Raw genomic sequence first — 18,048 nt, forward strand, 5'->3', positions numbered from 1 at the left:
ACAACAGACAGCAACATTTAGGTGATTACGCCCCTGCTTTTGTTGCAGTTGGTTCGTTCCGTTTCAACCCGTTAACCCCAACTGGTGCTTCCAGCCAGTGGATCAATCACAGCACAACAAGCTGTCATATTAACTATATTGTACTTATTTATTGTTTGTTAAGTCCAAAATTGTCGCATATATTGTTATAATGTCTGCACCAAAGAAAGGAGACCTTACTGACACGGAGAAGGAGCTGCTTCAGGTTATTGCTGCAGGTAAAGATAGCATGGCGCTAACAAGCTAACTCCAGATTAACACAGTTATCACTTGTAAAAATTATTTTCTTTTAATAATCTGCAAGATGGTTATAATATATAATTATACCGAATCTTTCTCTCTGTTTAGATTAACGTTACTTTTGTATATTAAAAGTCAGCATGCTGTATGCGTTCAGTTAAATTGTATGAAAGATTATAACATGCAAATGAAAGGATCTGTACGTGTGTGTATATATATATGTATATGTGTGTGTGTGTGTGTGTGTGTGTGTGTGTGTGTGTGTGTGTGTGTGTGTGTGTGTGTAAAAGTAACTTAAATGATCAAAAAGTTGTTATTATTTTTAGGTAATGTGCAGGAAGCCTCCAGATTGCTTGGATCCAAAGATGTCAAAGTCAACTGTCTGGATGAGGTAATGAAATGTTGTTATGCACTACAATAAACAGTGTAAAATCATGGTGTAATCACACTCTCGGTTTGTTGTAGTCTTTTTCTTAAACAATGCTTGGCTTTTGTTTGAGTTACTTGTCAAAATCATCTGTTGCTGACATCTGTGGACTTTTATAGCAGATGCTTGGAAACCATATTGATGGGCGGCCCTTGTGGGGTCTAATGGGAATCAAGTAATTGCTGGATAGTGATTGCACTGTACTAGTGTATTAGTAATTTTTAATCAGCTTGTCTTTATTAAAAAAAACAAACTAGGATTAATGTTTGTTTATGCTTTATTGTCTGTTCTGCTTGGCACAGAAAGGAAATTTGTCTTTACACTGGTAACATACATACAATCACATAATAGCAACACTCATCAAGACAACCACATGAATTAAAAAGATATTAGCCCTATACACATTTCTATAGCGCTTTTACTATGTAGATTGTGTCAAAGCAGCTTAACATAAAAGTTCTAGTGAATTGAAAATGTGTCAGTCCAGTTTTCAGAGTTGAAACATCATGTATATGAAAGTGATTGACTTTTGATAGTCAATCGCCATGCAATTACAATTCAGTTTGATTCAGGAGAATGTATTTTGAGATATCACTACTTAGGGCTTATATTTGTGAACATTTTTGCTAAATTATCTAAAAGTCAAAATATGATTTTAGAAATCAAAGCAAAATATATCTATTCTTTTTGGCTTATCACTTTTGGGACTGGATTATTAAATAAAGTTGTAGCTTGAAATCTTTTATAATAGTTTTATTAAACTTTATTAAACATTTATTAAACATCTAAAAATCGAATGTTTATGAATTATTGTATTGAAATTCTAAAGTATTCTTAACAAATTTGTGCACATGATTCTGAACATTTTCAAGTGTATTGTCATGTTAAAACGTTTAGTAAAGAGAAAAAGGAAAACGACACCGTCTTCATACGGTCATGGAAAACCTGGAAAAGTCATGGAATATTGACATGGCATTCTCTAGGCCTGGAAAAGTTTTGCAAAAACAGAAAAACCCACAAAATTTTGGAAAAGTCATGGAAAACAGACATCTGTATACTTGAATATAGGTTGGTTGTCTTTACTTCTTTTCTGTCATGGCCAATTGCATACTCTCACATTATTAGCGCAGTGTAAGCATTATCTAAATAAATTTTAAATAGGTATAAATTTAAACTAAATAGATTGTGTGTTTTACGATATGCTGTAATAAATTTGAACATTGTATTGTTTTTCTTTTACCACACATATGTAGACATTGCATGAAACAGGTCATGAAAATTTACTTAAAAGTCTTAGAAAAATCATGGATAAGTCATGGAATTTTAGTAGTAAAAATGTGTATGAATCCTAATGACAACTAGAACTTCCACAACTATAAATGCTGTCAGGCTCAAATGGGTTAATTTTTAATTAATATAATATTTTTTAAAAATCACTCATTAATAATTATGGGTTATGAGTAGGGCCAGACAGAATCCACAAACATTTTTGCTATTTCTGCACAGAATTTTGTAAAAAATCTGCAGATTTATTCGGGATGATTTTGGGAGTATTGTAACTAAAAACTTAATATATAAAATAAAAAATAATACCTTTTTATGTTTTATTTAATGTTTACTATGAAAATCCAATTAGATCCACTTATTTGGTTAACAAAGCAAGTCTCTCATATAATACTGTATATCTGCTAAAAGATGGCGAATGTTACTTTACACACTGCATTGTAAATAAACCAAATGAACATTTTCATATTAGTCAATAATATTACTGAAATTAATAAAAAAAACTGAATAAATATACATTTACACAAGTAAATAAATAAACTCAATGATGGGCTAAAAATCTAAAAAACAGATATTATGTATGCCTAGTAATGAGTTAGTATGGGTTTACTGAAATAATTTAATATCTAATCCTTATAAGTGCCTTGCCGAATAGTACTGTTTTGATTCTGTTTTTTTTTTCAGTACGGCATGACGCCTCTCATGCACGCTGCATATAAAGGCAAGGCAGACATGTGCAAACTTTTACTCCAGCATGGAGCAGACGTCAACTGCAATGAGCATGAGCATGGATACACCGCACTCATGTTTGCAGGACTCTCAGGTAGAGATGTCAGTTTGACCATAATATGGCCTGAATAAATTTTATGCAGTAATACGGCAAAACAATAATCGTTTTAATTGTGTTCTACAGGAAAGACTGAAATCACCTGGATGATGTTGGATGCTGGAGCCGAGACTGATGCAGTGAACTCAGTCGGCAGAACAGCAGCTCAAATGGCTGCTTTTGTAGGTATGCCAAAACTTATGGAATTATGGTGAAAGAATCTTATTAATGTTATTGTTCAAATCAGCACACTACTGTCTGTAAGATATAGTCTGTAAGATATTTTTATTAAAGGGTTTTAAAATCTATTTACCAAACTGTATTTTTGCTAATAATATTGCAAAATATTGTCATATTGTGAAATATAATTGCAGAATACTGCTTTTTCTTTGAATGTATTATAAACTGTCATTTATTCCTAATGGTAAACAGACTTTTTTTTCATTCTAGTGTGACATATTCCTTCAGATTTCATTTTAATATGCTGAAACATTGTTATTAAAATTTTTTAAAATAATTTTGAGAAACCATAAGACATTTAGTATTCATTAGTCAATATAAAGTTCAAAAGAGCAGCGTTTAATTTCAATATAAATCTTGTATAATAATTTTTAGAAATATAGACTGTCACTTTGGTTTAAATGAATGCATGCTGCATAAAAGTGACAATTTTACTAACTTTTAAGAATCACTAAATTAATTGTTAACTAATTGGTACGTACAACCTACAAAACATGTGCATGATATTTGTTTTACTTGATAACTTCAGGATCTTTTGCATTATTTTTTTATTCATAATTGCCCAGTATAGGAACTTTTGTTGTTGTAAAATATTTGTAAAAAAATTTATTGAAGACAACACAATAGGCCTATATTTAAAATTATATAGTCAATAAAAAAAACTTTAAAACAGCATAAATTCTGTATTAGGAAATATGAACTCATCAGAAATAAATCTCAATGCATGAAGTTTTTATAAAGTACTTGATTGTTTTATTACTAATTGTACAAATCTTCACAAAAAAGCAGTTTTTGTTCGGTGTTAGATTAAAAGACCAGAGGAAGCCTGTGCAGTGTGATCAGAAGCGGACAAAAGGCTCTACCTTTAAGAATTCACATGGCATTTTTTTTAACTGGAATACAACAATAGTTAAACAATTAACCAAACAAAGCCGAAAAGGAATGAATGAATAGCTAAAATAAAGAAAAAATAAAAACAAGAAAATACAGTTCAGCTTGCATATGCAAACAGGGGTTTATAGGTGCACACTTTTGCCTACGGCGACCCAAGTTCGATTCCCTCCTCGCGGTCCGATGCCGATCCTCCCCCTCTCTCTGCTCCCCATGCTTTTCTGTCAATTCTCTCTACTGTCCTATCCAATTAAAGTGAAAACCATCATGTGCCAGGAAAGGTTCCCAAATTTTATGATAAACTCCACTTTTACTATGTACAATACAAGTCAGATAATCTAACGACAAATATTCAAGAATAGTTTGATGCCACATCCTCAAAGAGGGAGGCTTATCTGAGATCCAATTTAAAATTAAGATCTATTCTTGCTTTAAATGCTTTTTAAAAAGTTCAACTGATTCCAGAGTTCTCAGTGCTATAGGGTTCCAGAGCCGTGGGGCCACCACACAGAAGGTACGGTCATCTTTAGTCTTAAGACAAGACCTGGGAATGGCTAAAAGATCTTTGCCAGAAGACCTCAGAGACCTACATGAGTGATTGCGCAAAAGATCTTGAATATATAGGGGTGCTTGACTATGCAGAGCTCTATATGTAATGACCAGAATCTTAAAATTTACTCTAAAACTAATAGGAAGCCAGTGAAGTGCCTTAAGCACATGAGTAATGTGTGACCTCCTACTGATGTTGGTTAAAAGCCTCGCCACTGCATTCTGCACAGCTTGCAATTGATCCATAGAAGATTTGTTCAAACAAGTGAACAGAACATTACAATAATCCAATCGTGAAGAGATAAAGGCATGGACAAGCATCTCCATCTCTTCCTTTGACACAATATTTCTGGTTTTTGCGATGTTCCTCAGATGGGAAAAGTCTCATTTTGTACTAAACAAGACTTACAGAAGAAAAGGTACTGTACATTTTAAAATAGTGTCAATATTTTTCAGGACAACACGATTGCGTGACAGTCATCAATAACTTCTTCTCCCGGGCGAGGTTGGATTACTACACAAAACCTCAGGGGCTAGAAAAGGAACCGAAACTTCCTCCAAAACTTTCTGGACCGCTACACAAAATTATCATGAGCACCAACCTCAATCCTGTAAAGGTATCAGGCCATGTTTTCTTTCCCAGTCCTGTTCATTTCTCTCATTTTTTTATTTCTTTTGTCTGCTTCTATACTCTCATATCAACATTAAGAAATAGCAGTCCATAAATATAACTTTAAAGGTATATTTTTCATATTCATATGCTAAAAAAACATCACGTAAACAAACTTTGCACACTGAGTCCGATGTGTATGAATTAATCCATTAAAAAAAAACGTAAAGCATTTTGGAGTCAGTTCAAGCTGTGATACTTTGTTCTCTTCTGTCTGAGGGGAGGAATGGGCTGCATATTGTGTTCATTAATGCGTAGAGAGGAAGGAGAGTTCAGTTCATTATCAAAGAGCTGCGCTACAATTATCCCAAAATTCAGAGTTTATTTCAGGAAATCAGTGGAATTTTGATACATTGCTTGTGATACTTCACACATTCACATACGTAAACAAATCCTGAACAGAGATTGGCAGCACCTTGTTACGCTTTTATGATGTTTAAAAGGGATGCTGTAACATTTAGGTGAGACAAATGTAATGTGTGCAACAGGTCAAGGATGAGGCAGGAATCGATTCTGAATTTAAGCAATTTTTACTCAATGGTTTAAACAAAGATGTAACAATAATAATGGAAAAAAGAAATAAACACCTACAATATTCTCTAAATAAAAAAACAAGTGTAAGCCAAATAAAAAAAATGTACAAAAAACAATCCTTAAGTCTAACATCCTAAACTATGCAACAAAAATAAATAATCTGAATGAAACCGATATCTTAAGTGCACACGACACCCGATCTGAACTAATTAAACTACAAAACTCAACATTACACAGATGGCGAAAACACTCAAGCTAGTCTAACAAAAACAAGCTAAACTAAAACAAACCTAACAACAATGTCATATGACTCAGTTTAGAATTACATAAAAACCATCAAAGCAGTTACTTAAAGGCAACAAAGTTTAACAAGTAAACTCGTATTACTACAGTAAAACTGAGATAAAAATAACCAAATATACATGCCAAAATACAAAAGCGGGGAGCACATAAGCGCACACCACAACTGATCTGTCAGATCTTTAAATCCTCGCGGCTCGTTCAGGAATTGGTGGAACTGGCACTCATAACAATGATGGACGGTTAACTGAACCAATAAGCAACCTAGAAGTGGAGTAGGAAGTGGAGGGAGGAGGGCGAGGAAAATAAATACACATAAAACTAACATGGAACATAACCTATATGCATTATAATAGATGGCTCATTGACATGTCAAAGCAACGGCCGAAAGCGGACCATGCTTTCTAATATAATGTCTATCTAATGTTAAATGTATGCACACGCACACACCAAACAGCAGCAGAGCAGAAGTGCACCAGTCACTGAATGCAGCATAGAGGGTTCTCAACTGTGCGCCACATTCTGTCTTTAAATTCTGCACTGTGTTTGTCATGAAGTTATCTATATAAATGACACCATTCTGTATTTAGCTCCCAGCTTGTATGGTGGCTCTGAACTGTCAAAACACCTCTCAAATTGCTTTTTCGGATGCGAAAAGTGGAAAAAAATTGAACCTGGTTCAATTTTTTTTATGCCGGACGAAGGTTTCGGAGGCAGTGTGTCAATACGATTCACACAACATGAGGTCGAATTTATTTTTTAATATGCGAAAATTACGGACAAAAATTTCGGATTCAGTGTGCAAGAACCTTAAGAGTTACATTTGTTTCTAAAAATCCAACAACATGGTCTCAAATTTCCCAATTGATCAAACGTAACATAAATCACTTTCACTGTAAAGACATTTGCTTGGTTCTTCTGCAGATAGTGATGATGGTGAAAGAAAACCCTCTGCTCATGGATGTGGAAGCACTTGAGAAGTGTCGCAAGGTGAGCTACATTTTTACATTTAGTTATTTAGCAGATGCTTTTGTCCAAATCGACTTGCAATTGAAGAGACATTCAGCAATTTAACAAGAAGAGGCAAGAGACACAAGAAGTGCTATTTATACAACTGTTAGTGCTCAGAGAATTAGGTGCAGGAGTAAGGGGGAGATTTATTTATTTTTAAAAATAAATATAGACCTTTTCCTGAGAACGCAAAATTGCCCATTGTATTTTGCGTGTATACCTAAGGAGGATGTTTCTAACTTCCTGTCGACAGCTGGACGTGTATAACCAGTCACATTTGGACAGCTTTGAAACGATAGTTTGATTCTGTTTTACTTGCTTTTAATGTCTTTAAACTTATACTGCTGTCGATCAGCGCCACCTCCTGGACTGATTATTTAAATAATGCGATTTATTAGGAATGAAAAACAACATTTTGCGAGTCATTTACCATTACAGTCAGACGGTATCTTGTGCCATTTAAATGGAGCATCATCGCTAAAGTGATCATTTTCTCTTTTTTTCAACCAACTCAAACAAATGTAGGCCTAATTCACCAAAATGTTTGACAGACACATGTGCTGTCCCTCTAACACATTGAAAAACTGGCACAAAGTGAAAATAAAGTGGCATTTTGAAATGGCAGAAAAGTGCATACCGTGGTAAATACTACACACAAGCTAACTAAATGAAGGGTAAATGGCTCCCGATTAGAATTAACATGCAAATCAGCCTGTAGAGTATCAGTAACGTACTTTTATTTTTTGGAAATTGCATGGCTTAAAAACATGTTAAGTTTCATACAAGTAATATGGTTTTCTCTTTAATGCAGTCCCGCTGAGGACAGTGTAACAGCTGACAGGTCAGAAACACTGACGCTGTATTTCAACATCTGATCTGATGGCAGACACTAAACTAGGAGAATGTTGCTCTCTCGCGCTTGAACCACATCTGACAGATGTATGATGGATTTAACGCACACCTTTCAAAATCAAAGTTGTCAATCACAAAAACACTCTGTAAGCCACTGAAAACGTTATTGACAACCATTTTCGGATCAAGATTTACCTGTTGTAAATAGTTCTAAGCTTCCTACCAGAAGACGATGGTCGCTATGGCGCCCTCCACCTCTATGCAGCAACCAAGAAAAAGGTCTCTAGAGAAGACAGTTTCTTCAGGTGGTTTGTCAAGCCCACTCACATCCTAAGCCCATAGCTCACTTCCTAAATGCAGTGTATTTTTTTGTTATTGTAAGATAGTGTCCGGATGTACAAAACTAGTGCAAGTGTTAAAGTGTTCTACAGGTGGTTTGTCAAGCCCACTCACTTGTGTGAGGCACACTCAGTTTGAGGTTGTCGTGTGGTGAGGTTTTGTTCATAGTAGTTCAGGTGATTCCAAAAGATATGAGATTTTTGTTGTTGTTTGAATGACGCTAGTAAATCAGCAGTCCGTGTGAAAATGTGCATTTCACCAGTGTGGAACATTGAGTGAAAAGGTTTCGGAAAGTCTCTCAGTACTTGTGGTACCTGTTTTTTTTTTTTTGCTGTGTAACGTTTGTGAGTATACATTTATTACAATAAACTCAAACCGATTCAAGTCTCAAAGCAACTTCTGTGTTAATAACTCATGTGTTACACAGGTTCTGGAGCTGATCTGTGAGAAGTGCATCAAACAGCAGGACATGAATGAAGTGTTAGCCATGAAGATGCACTACCTCAGCTGTGTGCTACAGAAATGTGGCTCTTTCTTGAAAGATCGAGAGGACAAGCTTGAAAGCCTCATCAAAAGGTAAATTATAATACGTACTGTAGGTTTGGGGTCAGATTTTTATTATAATTATTATTATTATGCTTTTATTACTATAGAAATGAAGACAATGAAGCATTCAATTGAGAAGTGAGACATGATTTAATTTTCAATGCTGTTCGGGTAAACATTTTTATTATAATTAATCAAAGAATCCTGTAATAATTATATCAGTTTTCAAAACAAAATTCAAACATTTTTAATAATACTACTACTAACAATGATAATAATAAAATCGATGTTTCTTGAAAAGCAAATTGAGATATTAGATACATTTCTGAAGAATCATGTGACATTGGAAACTAATTGTGATGAGAAAAAATAAAGATTTATTAAAGTAGAAAGTTGTTTTATTTATTATTATTATTAGTTTTAGTGTTTGTATTCTAATAAATGCATGGCTGAGCATAATATTTATAATGATGGGAAAAACTTATTCATCCTAAATATTTAGTTATATAAACACATTGTATTTTAACTTCAAAAGTGCTTTGTTTGTTTAATTAAAATGCCTCATTTGATCTGTACAGTGACTGAATTTTTTTTTCTTAGTCTTTTAAAAGGGCGAGACAGTGACGGTTTCCCAGTATTCCAGGAGAAGTTCATCCGCGAGTGCGTTAGGAAGTTTCCATACTGTGATGCCACATTACTTCAGCAGCTGGTCCGGAGTATCGCTCCAGTGGAAATTGTGAGTAAGAGTTACAGAGACTTTCCCAGAGATGGGTTGCGGCTGGAAGGGCATCCGCTGCGTAAAACATATGCTGGATAAATTGGCGGTTCATTCCGCTGTGGTGACCCCAGATTAATAAAGGGACTAAGCTGAAAAGTAAATGAATGAATGAGTTACAGAAACCTCTATTTGCTCAAATAGAGCTAAATTTACTTATTTGTTTGTATTCACTAATTTAAGTGGGCTGTATTAGTGGACTAACATAGGAAAGTGAATGAGGGAACTATACATTATTTTCAAACAAATCTTTAGCCTCAGCTAGTAAGACAGAACATTATTTAATGTATGGAAACTTCATATTAGTCATATTATTACTATTATTATTATTGTTTTTGTTTTTTTTTTTGACAGGGAAGTGACCCGACGGCTATGTCAGTTCTCACCCAGGCCATCACAGGGCAGGTGGGTTTCATGGACGCAGATTTCTGCACAACCTGTGGTGAGAAAGGAGCAGAGAAAAGATGCTCCATCTGTAAAATGGTAAATATCAGGTTTATGTCATGATTTATTTACTTCCCTCTAGGGCTGCACAATATTGGAAAAATCTGACATTGCAATATATATTTGATTTTTGCTATATATTGAAATATGAATACAGTTTCACCACATGACTTGGATTATTTGGTAAGAAATCATTTAGATTGAGAGGATTTTGCAGTATATTGGAAAAATCTGACATTGCAATATTTTTGCTATTTATTGAAATATGAATGCAATTTCACCAGATAATAAACAATTTGGAAAGAAAAGATTTATTTTCCTTGATTGATGATTTTGCAAGATATTGGAAAAATCTGACTTTGCAATAATTTTTATTTATTTATTTATTTATTGCCATCTAATTTCAGTAAATGATGAATTATTTGCAAAGAAATCATTCATTTAGATCAGGGGTTCTCAACCTTTTTCATTTTAGGGCCCACTGCTTTCTCCAATCAAATTTTGAAGGCCCATCTGCCTGACATTTTCTCTAAAATGTTTGTATGAAATGCTCATTTAAACCTTTATTAACATATATATATATATATATATATATATATATATATATATATATATATATATATATATATATATATATATATATATATATATATATATATATATATATAGTTAATATTATATATAGTTAATATTATATATCTACTATTCAAAAATATACAGACAAATGTAAAATACAGTAAAACACCCTGAATCTGTTGAAACGCGTCAATTTGATGCCGGTTGAGTTTGCAGCTGGATATTATTGGAAGATCACTGACAGGAACATTGAACAGCTCCGCCAGAGTGCGTCTGAAGCTTGAATGCAAGTTTATTTTACATTCTATGGCAGAAACACCATGGTTGGATATAGTATACAATAATGCACATTTGGTCAGATCACAAACGAGTCGCAGGTAATGAAGTATTAAGCGTTTCTCTCAAAGAAAAGCCTGTCTAGGCAAAATGCTAGCAGGTGTCTGTAGCTCCACTCACGCTCCGCCTCTTTGGCCTTATTTGGTTACCCCTGTTTGGAGCAATGACGCGCAAACAAAATGACACCAGTTGGCCACACCCACCTGCAGATTGCTTTACGCTCTTCAGAAACCTATGGGTAACCCCACAGATACTACATCCATATCTTTTACAATCTATGATTAAAACACAAGAAAATTATAAACTTTCATTCAGTTATGGTTAAACTCTGCAATGACTTCACAAATCACATGCATTCTGAATTGTGGTGCTAATCAACTATAATCCCAACTCAACATTGCATATCCAGGAGGTGTCTACTGCGGATGCACACATTGCCATATCAATGCTGAAACGATATATTGTGCAGCCCTACCTCACTCTGTAAAGTGTGTTTTTTTTAAATCTCTTAAGGTGCTTTGTTAAATCTGTGCATATGTTCAGGTGATCTACTGTGGTCAAGCCTGTCAGAAGCTGCACTGGTTCAGCCATAAGAAGGTCTGTAAGATGTTACAGGAGCAGAGAGAGAAACATGAAGCTGAATCAGCCGCACGACTACAGAAACAAGCCAAAGGTAACAAATTTGTCTTCCTTTATAATATTTAAGAAACTTTTCACTATTATTATGATTTTATATTACTATGATTCTTTTGGGAATGGTCAGATCATTCTTTCAGCATGAATGTTTTTTTGCTGAACTGTAGATATTTATTATATATCATCATATTTATGTTTAAAAAAATATAAACACGAGTCATTTGTGTTGGAATCAAATTGTACTCTTCTCTCAGTAAGGGTTTGATTCATTAAAAAAAGAAACAAACTATAATAGTCATTTGTTTTGGGAATTAAGATTTAATGTAGAACTATGAAGGTAAAAAATGCAAGGTGAACATTCACTCAAACAATGATTTAAGAATCTTTTGTTTTAAATTCATAAAAAAAAAACTAAATCTTAAGAGTAATTAGGTTTTTATGTTAAGCTGTAATTATTACATTATTGGGTTTTGTTTGGAAAAAATATATCAGCAGAATAATTTGTTATTAGATTCTGATTCTCTTAAAAGAACTGAATCATAAGAACCATATATTTCGAGAATCAAGCAGAGTTGTTCACTCTATAATGTTGAATTTCTAAAAAGAACTGAGTCATTTAAATCAGGAATCAAGCTTTACCATTCATAATGGTTCATAATCATTAGATATACATTTCCAGAACGATGCTGCACTGTTTACACTTTAATGCATTAATGCACTAAAAAGGACTGAATCAAAAGAGTCATTTGTTTTGAGAATCAAGCTACACTTGAATGCTTTGTTTAACTATAAAGAACTGAATCTTAAGCCATTTGTTTCAAGAATCAGGCTACACAATTCATGCTGTATGTTTTAATTCACCAAAGAGAACCAAATCATAAGAGTAATTTTTTTAAGAATCAAGCTATACTGTAATGCTTTGTTTCCAAAATAACTGAATCTTAAGAGTCATTTGTTTTGAGAATCAAGCTACACCATTCATGCTGTAATGATTTGGTTCTCTTTGGTGAATCAAAAAGATGAAGTAATTTGTTTTGAGAATCAAGCTATGCTGCAATGCTTTGCTTCACTTATAAGAACTGAATATTAGGAGTCGGTTGTTTTGAGAATCAAGCTACACCATTCGTGCTGTGTTTTTGATTCACCAAAAAAGAAGCAAATCAAAAGAGTCATTTGTTTTAAGAATCAAGCTACACTGCAATGCTTTGTTTCACTATAAAGAACTGAATCTTAAGCCGTTTCTTTCGAGAATCAAGCTACACCATTCATGCTGCATGTTTTTGATTCACCACAGAGAACCAAATCATATGAGTCATTTGTTTTAAGAATCAAGCACACACTGTAATGCTTTGTTTCACTAAAAAGAACTGCATCTTAGGAGTCTTTTGTTTTGAGAATCAAGCTACACCATTCGTGCTGTATGCCTTTGATTCACCGAACAGAACCAAATTATAAGAGTCACTGGTTTTGAGAATCAAGCTGGACTCTTAGATGCAAATTTTAAATACTACTACTTAAAAAAAGTTTAATAAATCATAACTCCTTTTCTCTTGCGTAGCTGAGGGTGATCAAGCATTGGAGGAGATGAGCAGCACTATGGAGGACCTCTCTGTGAGCAAAAACGAGACCACCAGTTCTTCAGATCACCAAACCGAGGAAGTGAACTCTGAGACAGTCTCTGTTACTGCAGACTGAATCACAAACACACACTCAATTCCAACCCAGCAGCCATCATTATTATCATCTTCATCACTGAAGACCAACCAAAGCCTAAAGAGAGAAGTCTTCATCGTTCCCGTCCCGGATGGTCTTCTGAAGCACATAATTTAGGGTAAAACACACACAAGCGCATAAAATGAAGGGTCACAAGTGGCTAAAAATGATTTTAAATGGTCTTTTTACATTTATGTTGAAACAAATCTATGTATTTATGTACGTGTTGTGTTTTGAGAGTCCTACATGTGATGTAGTTTTGGCTTTAGGAAAGATATTGTAATATATTGCTGCAAAATATGATGCCTATGCCTTAAAAGTCATATTATGGGGGAAAAGTATCTAAATAGGTAGTTGTAGCAACCGTATTTTGATATAGAAATACTTTGAGAGTAAATAAATCTATTTTCCGTTTTTTAAGTTATAAAGTATTAGATCACGTTTTCCGGTGGACATGTCAAATATCAGATGTCACCTATTACTTATGTTTAAAAGACATGGCTTTAATGCTCACATTGGTTTTGACCATGTTTATTGTGATTTAAGATGACAACACAAGCTTTTTTCATTTGATTTAAACCACTTGGCCATGTCAAATGGCCACCTTGTAAACAGAAGTGACGACAGAGGTCTGGAAGTCATCTCAGTTTGACAGTTAGCATGTCAGATTCAGGTCTGCTCGAAACTTCTAGATGGTTCCACTGAGACGTGTTTGTACTGGTCCAGTTCATAATGGAGAACTGTGTGATGGACTTGGCCTCTGACCAGTTTTGTAGATCAGAACGACTGCTGAAGAAAACACAGTCAACTCTTTGCTGTAGATTGAACATTAAAAATATATATTCCAAAAACTATATCGGCACTAACTCTGTACTCTTCCTTGAGACATGTTGACCTATAACAATAAAGCAGTTTTTCGATTAAAAGGGTTTAATAAAAACGATGTCATTTATTTTTTAGTTCAATATTAGACAAGATCTTTTCCCCTTACCTACAGGTTTAGGGATCGTGTTGGTCATTTTTCTTCCTATAGGGGGTGGTAGTGCCTGTCTGCCAAAGGCAATAGTATCCAGAACCTTCTGTTTTTCTACATTGAACAGCTTTAAAGCTCGTCTCCTCTCCACTTGCTGTACTTCTGCCATTCACATATTACCAGTCAAAAGTTTGCAAAATGCCTTCTTATGTTCACAGAGACCCCCCAGTTTCACATGGGTATATATGGGTATACTAAGGGTTCCCACACTTCTTGAAAGTGCTTGAATTTCAGATATTTGGCCTGGGAGTACTTAAAAACAAATGTAGGTTCTTGAAAGTGCTTGAATTTAAAGTTTATGGAATTATTTCAACATATTTTGTACTGAGATAAAAACTGGTGAAATTCTTCATTCTTAAATATAAAACTTGCACAAGAATTGTAGCTGTTTACATCCAAATATACGAATAAAATTTATGCGCATAACTGGAATATTGCATAAAAGACGTGCGAATAAAACAGCATTTCCAGCCAATGAGTCACAATGATTAACTGGCTTCAAATATCAAAAATAAAAACGAAATTTGCTGCAGTAGTAGCATGCATGCAGTGAACGCGTGGTGGCATTTGAAGGCGTGAGACACGAAGGACAAACACTCTTCACAATTCTGAAGGTAATGAATAATATAATAACACTAATACTGAAATGGTTAGGCGATTTAGAATGACCAAAACAACAAATCAGATGTTTTACAATGTGGTCATTTTTTTTAATACGCACGTCCAATATGCACATAAAGAGATAGCGATTGGCTGCTGGATTGCAACATTCTTCAGAATATCTTCCTTGGTGTTCAATAGAAGAAAGAAGTTCAGGTTTATAATTACTTGAGTGTAAGTGAATTATGACTGAGCTGCACTGACTGATCTTGCTTTATCTCAAAATGAACACCAGTGTTTTTAAAGACTCATTTATTTATTATTATTAAGTTATTTATTATTTCCTAATTGGCCTATGGTCTTATTCAAGCTTGGTCTAAGCTATGTCTTTAAAATGAGGACTTCAAGTATTAAAGACGAAAGATAGAGCTGTTTTAGCTTTCAAATAGAACTTCAACTTTTACTCATTAGCAGCTTTTCAATGTTTGTTTTCAGTTGTGCTTTTTCTAACTCCTGAAACACACATTGAAAATTTTGATTAGGCCAAAATTATAGCAAAACCAATTAGTTGTCTACTACGGTTTATGAACATGTCAGATTTGAATCGTTTAATTGTCTGCATTTATCATAAATTACATAACTCTTGCTGTTGTCATTTACTGTAACTAAAACAGTCATCTAATGACAATTATTAATGTTTTTACTGCCTTTCTTACAGCTTATCTTTCATAAGCACATCTTTAATTACTTTTAGTTAATGAACATTTTTCATTTTAGAAGTTTGTTTATGGATGCCAACCTTTTGTGTCTAAAAACTTCACAGATGGCAAATGATGGAGCACGTAGAGGCGATACTGAGGATCTTCAGTGAAAGGGTTCAGATATAAAGCTGAAACAGAAGATGAATTTTATAAAATGACGAATTTAATGAAAATAATGTTTGTGTCATTATAATGATGACATTTTAAAACCTTGATTAAAGGGACGATTCCCCTAAAAATGAAAATGTTGACATTATTTACTTCATACAACACTTTATACTTATTTAAAACCTATTTGAGTTTCTTTCTTCTGTTTGAACAAAAAAGAAGACATTTTGACATGCTGGTAGCTGACACCCATTGACTTCCATAGTATTTTCCCCCTACTATGGAAGTCGATAAGTTCCAGCAACCAACATTTTTCAAAATATCTTCTTTTGTGTTCAACAGATGAAACTCATAAATGTTTAAAACCACATGAGGGAAAATAAATGAGGTAATTTTCATTTTTAGGTGAACTATACCTTTAACTGTCATTTAAAATTCAGATAATTAGTTACACTAATCTTTAAGTAAATACAATGGTAGATATCCTGTTTTAAAAGAGCTGGTGGTCTCACAGAGAGTGTGGAGGTCCTGCATGTTCTTCAGCTCCACCACAGTTTCTTCTAGACACTTAATCTGATTATTGAACAGCAGCAGCACACGCAGACATGTCAGGTGTCTCAGTGCTCCTTAAAGCATGAAAGAAGCTCATTTAGAACAGCACATGAAGGGTTGTTGCTAGATCGGATATGGTTGTGGTCGGAAGTTAACGAGAATTATTTTTATTATTTATTAAATTTCCCATTTATTGCATTTTATTAACGTCTACCCCAACCCTAATCCCAACCGTCACAGTAATGTAAAAACAGTAGTTGTATTATTTGTTATCTATTAAATTACCCAATAAATTGTATTTCTTAATGCCTACCCCAACCCTAAACCCAACTGTCACAGTACTGTAAAAATATTAATTATTGTTATACAGTGTCATAAAAACATGCTGCTGTATTAATGTGCATATTGTACTTCCAGCCGGCCGCGTATCCTATCTAGACTTTACCCACATGAAGAAATGGCAAAAAAAAAGGATCAACTGACCTGCAATGGAGAGAATGTCATTGTTCTGCAGGTAAAGTTCTGTCAAACGGCAGTTGAATGAAGCTCTGGTAACGTCTCGAATCTGTGGAGGTTAGAAAGTTACTTTAAAGTGAATTAAAAGTAGCCCCTAAAGCAGCAAATGCACTAGATTTACGATTGAACCCAGTTTTAAAAACCAGAAGCTAGTAATCAGATATAAAAGATTGATTCCAAATCTAACCTTGTTATCATTGAGCCACACACATCTCAGCATGCAGAAATGTGATAAATCAGGAACAGAAGTCAATCCTCTTGTAATGTATGGAAAATTAAAAATATATAACAATGCTTAAATTAAACAATACTGAATGTTTTGTTAGTAATATGCATTTCTAACTTAATGTGGACAACTTTAAATGTGATTTTCTTCATATATTTTTTTTTAAACACTCAGATTCCAGATTTTTTTTTTTTTTTTTAAGTTGTGTCAGCCAAATATCGTCCAATCCTAACAAACAATAAATCAATGGAAAGTTTGTGTATTCAACGTACTTTCAAATTACCCTTATGACTGATTTTGTGGTCCTAGGTCACATATGCTTCATATGATATTATAAAAACATTCGATGTTTTCCGGTCTACACATTATTTTTTAAGCAATTTATGATATTACATGTATTTATAGTTTTCTTTGAGGCACCTTTTAGCAAAATGAAGGTCGGTCACATCGGTGTCACCGTTAATTACCACACACTTTGACACAAGATTTTCCTGTAAGGGGGAAACAAAGCAACACAAAGAACAAAATGATACTAAATAACGGACAACATAGCCCTTCAGTGTAGTCTACCTGTCTGTAAGGTAAAAACAAGAACAAAATGATAGTAAATAACGGACCGTATAGGTCTTAAGTGTAGTCTACCTGTCTGTTTGACTCCATGTCTGAACGTCGAGTCTAAACGGTTCCTAGGAAACACACGTCACTCTTGTTTAATTGATGGCCAATATATAACAGACGATGATATTCATGCGCGCTAGGAGCGTCATGGGGACAGTAACAATTCACTTGTCTTGTCTCCGTCACGTTCGTAAACATTCTGCTTTTCTTGTCCATGAGAGGGCAGACTTCACTTCAAAATGCTGTTAAAGTTCCATCACGAGACGCAAAGGTAAGTTTAATAGTATTTATTATGTTTTGCTTCTGCATTACACCGTCATATTTTTGCATGGCATAGTAACGTTCGTGCAAAATGTTTGTATTCGAGGGTATACTCTAAAATTCAATAAAAAACGTTGAGTTATTT

The 18,048-nt window shown here is 34.1% G+C and overlaps 2 protein-coding genes across 2 annotated transcripts; one reads left to right on the top strand and one right to left on the bottom strand.

Annotated features, from left to right (window-relative positions):
* The first annotated feature begins 73 nt into the window (after positions 1-73).
* Positions 74-14,082, top strand: ankmy2a (ankyrin repeat and MYND domain containing 2a). Its single transcript, XM_056473216.1, has 11 exons — positions 74-257; positions 606-670; positions 2,675-2,813; positions 2,904-3,002; positions 4,953-5,113; positions 6,925-6,990; positions 8,630-8,778; positions 9,349-9,484; positions 9,878-10,006; positions 11,423-11,552; positions 13,074-14,082. Exons 1-11 carry the CDS (start codon positions 191-193, stop codon positions 13,208-13,210), a joined length of 1,278 nt encoding a protein of 425 aa, XP_056329191.1. The 5' UTR covers positions 74-190; the 3' UTR covers positions 13,211-14,082.
* On the bottom strand, positions 14,080-17,780 carry LOC130241441 (leucine-rich repeat-containing protein 72). Its single transcript, XM_056473217.1, has 8 exons — positions 17,667-17,780; positions 17,445-17,515; positions 16,986-17,055; positions 16,766-16,847; positions 16,243-16,356; positions 15,661-15,750; positions 14,220-14,363; positions 14,080-14,123 (listed from the first exon to the last, which is right to left on the bottom strand). Exons 1-8 carry the CDS (start codon positions 17,682-17,684, stop codon positions 14,080-14,082), a joined length of 633 nt encoding a protein of 210 aa, XP_056329192.1. The 5' UTR covers positions 17,685-17,780.
* Positions 17,781-18,048: the final 268 nt, after the last annotated feature.

The sequence above is a fragment of the Danio aesculapii genome, chromosome 15 (genome assembly GCF_903798145.1).
Source record: "Danio aesculapii chromosome 15, fDanAes4.1, whole genome shotgun sequence".
NCBI classification, from domain to species: Eukaryota; Metazoa; Chordata; class Actinopteri; order Cypriniformes; family Danionidae; genus Danio; species Danio aesculapii.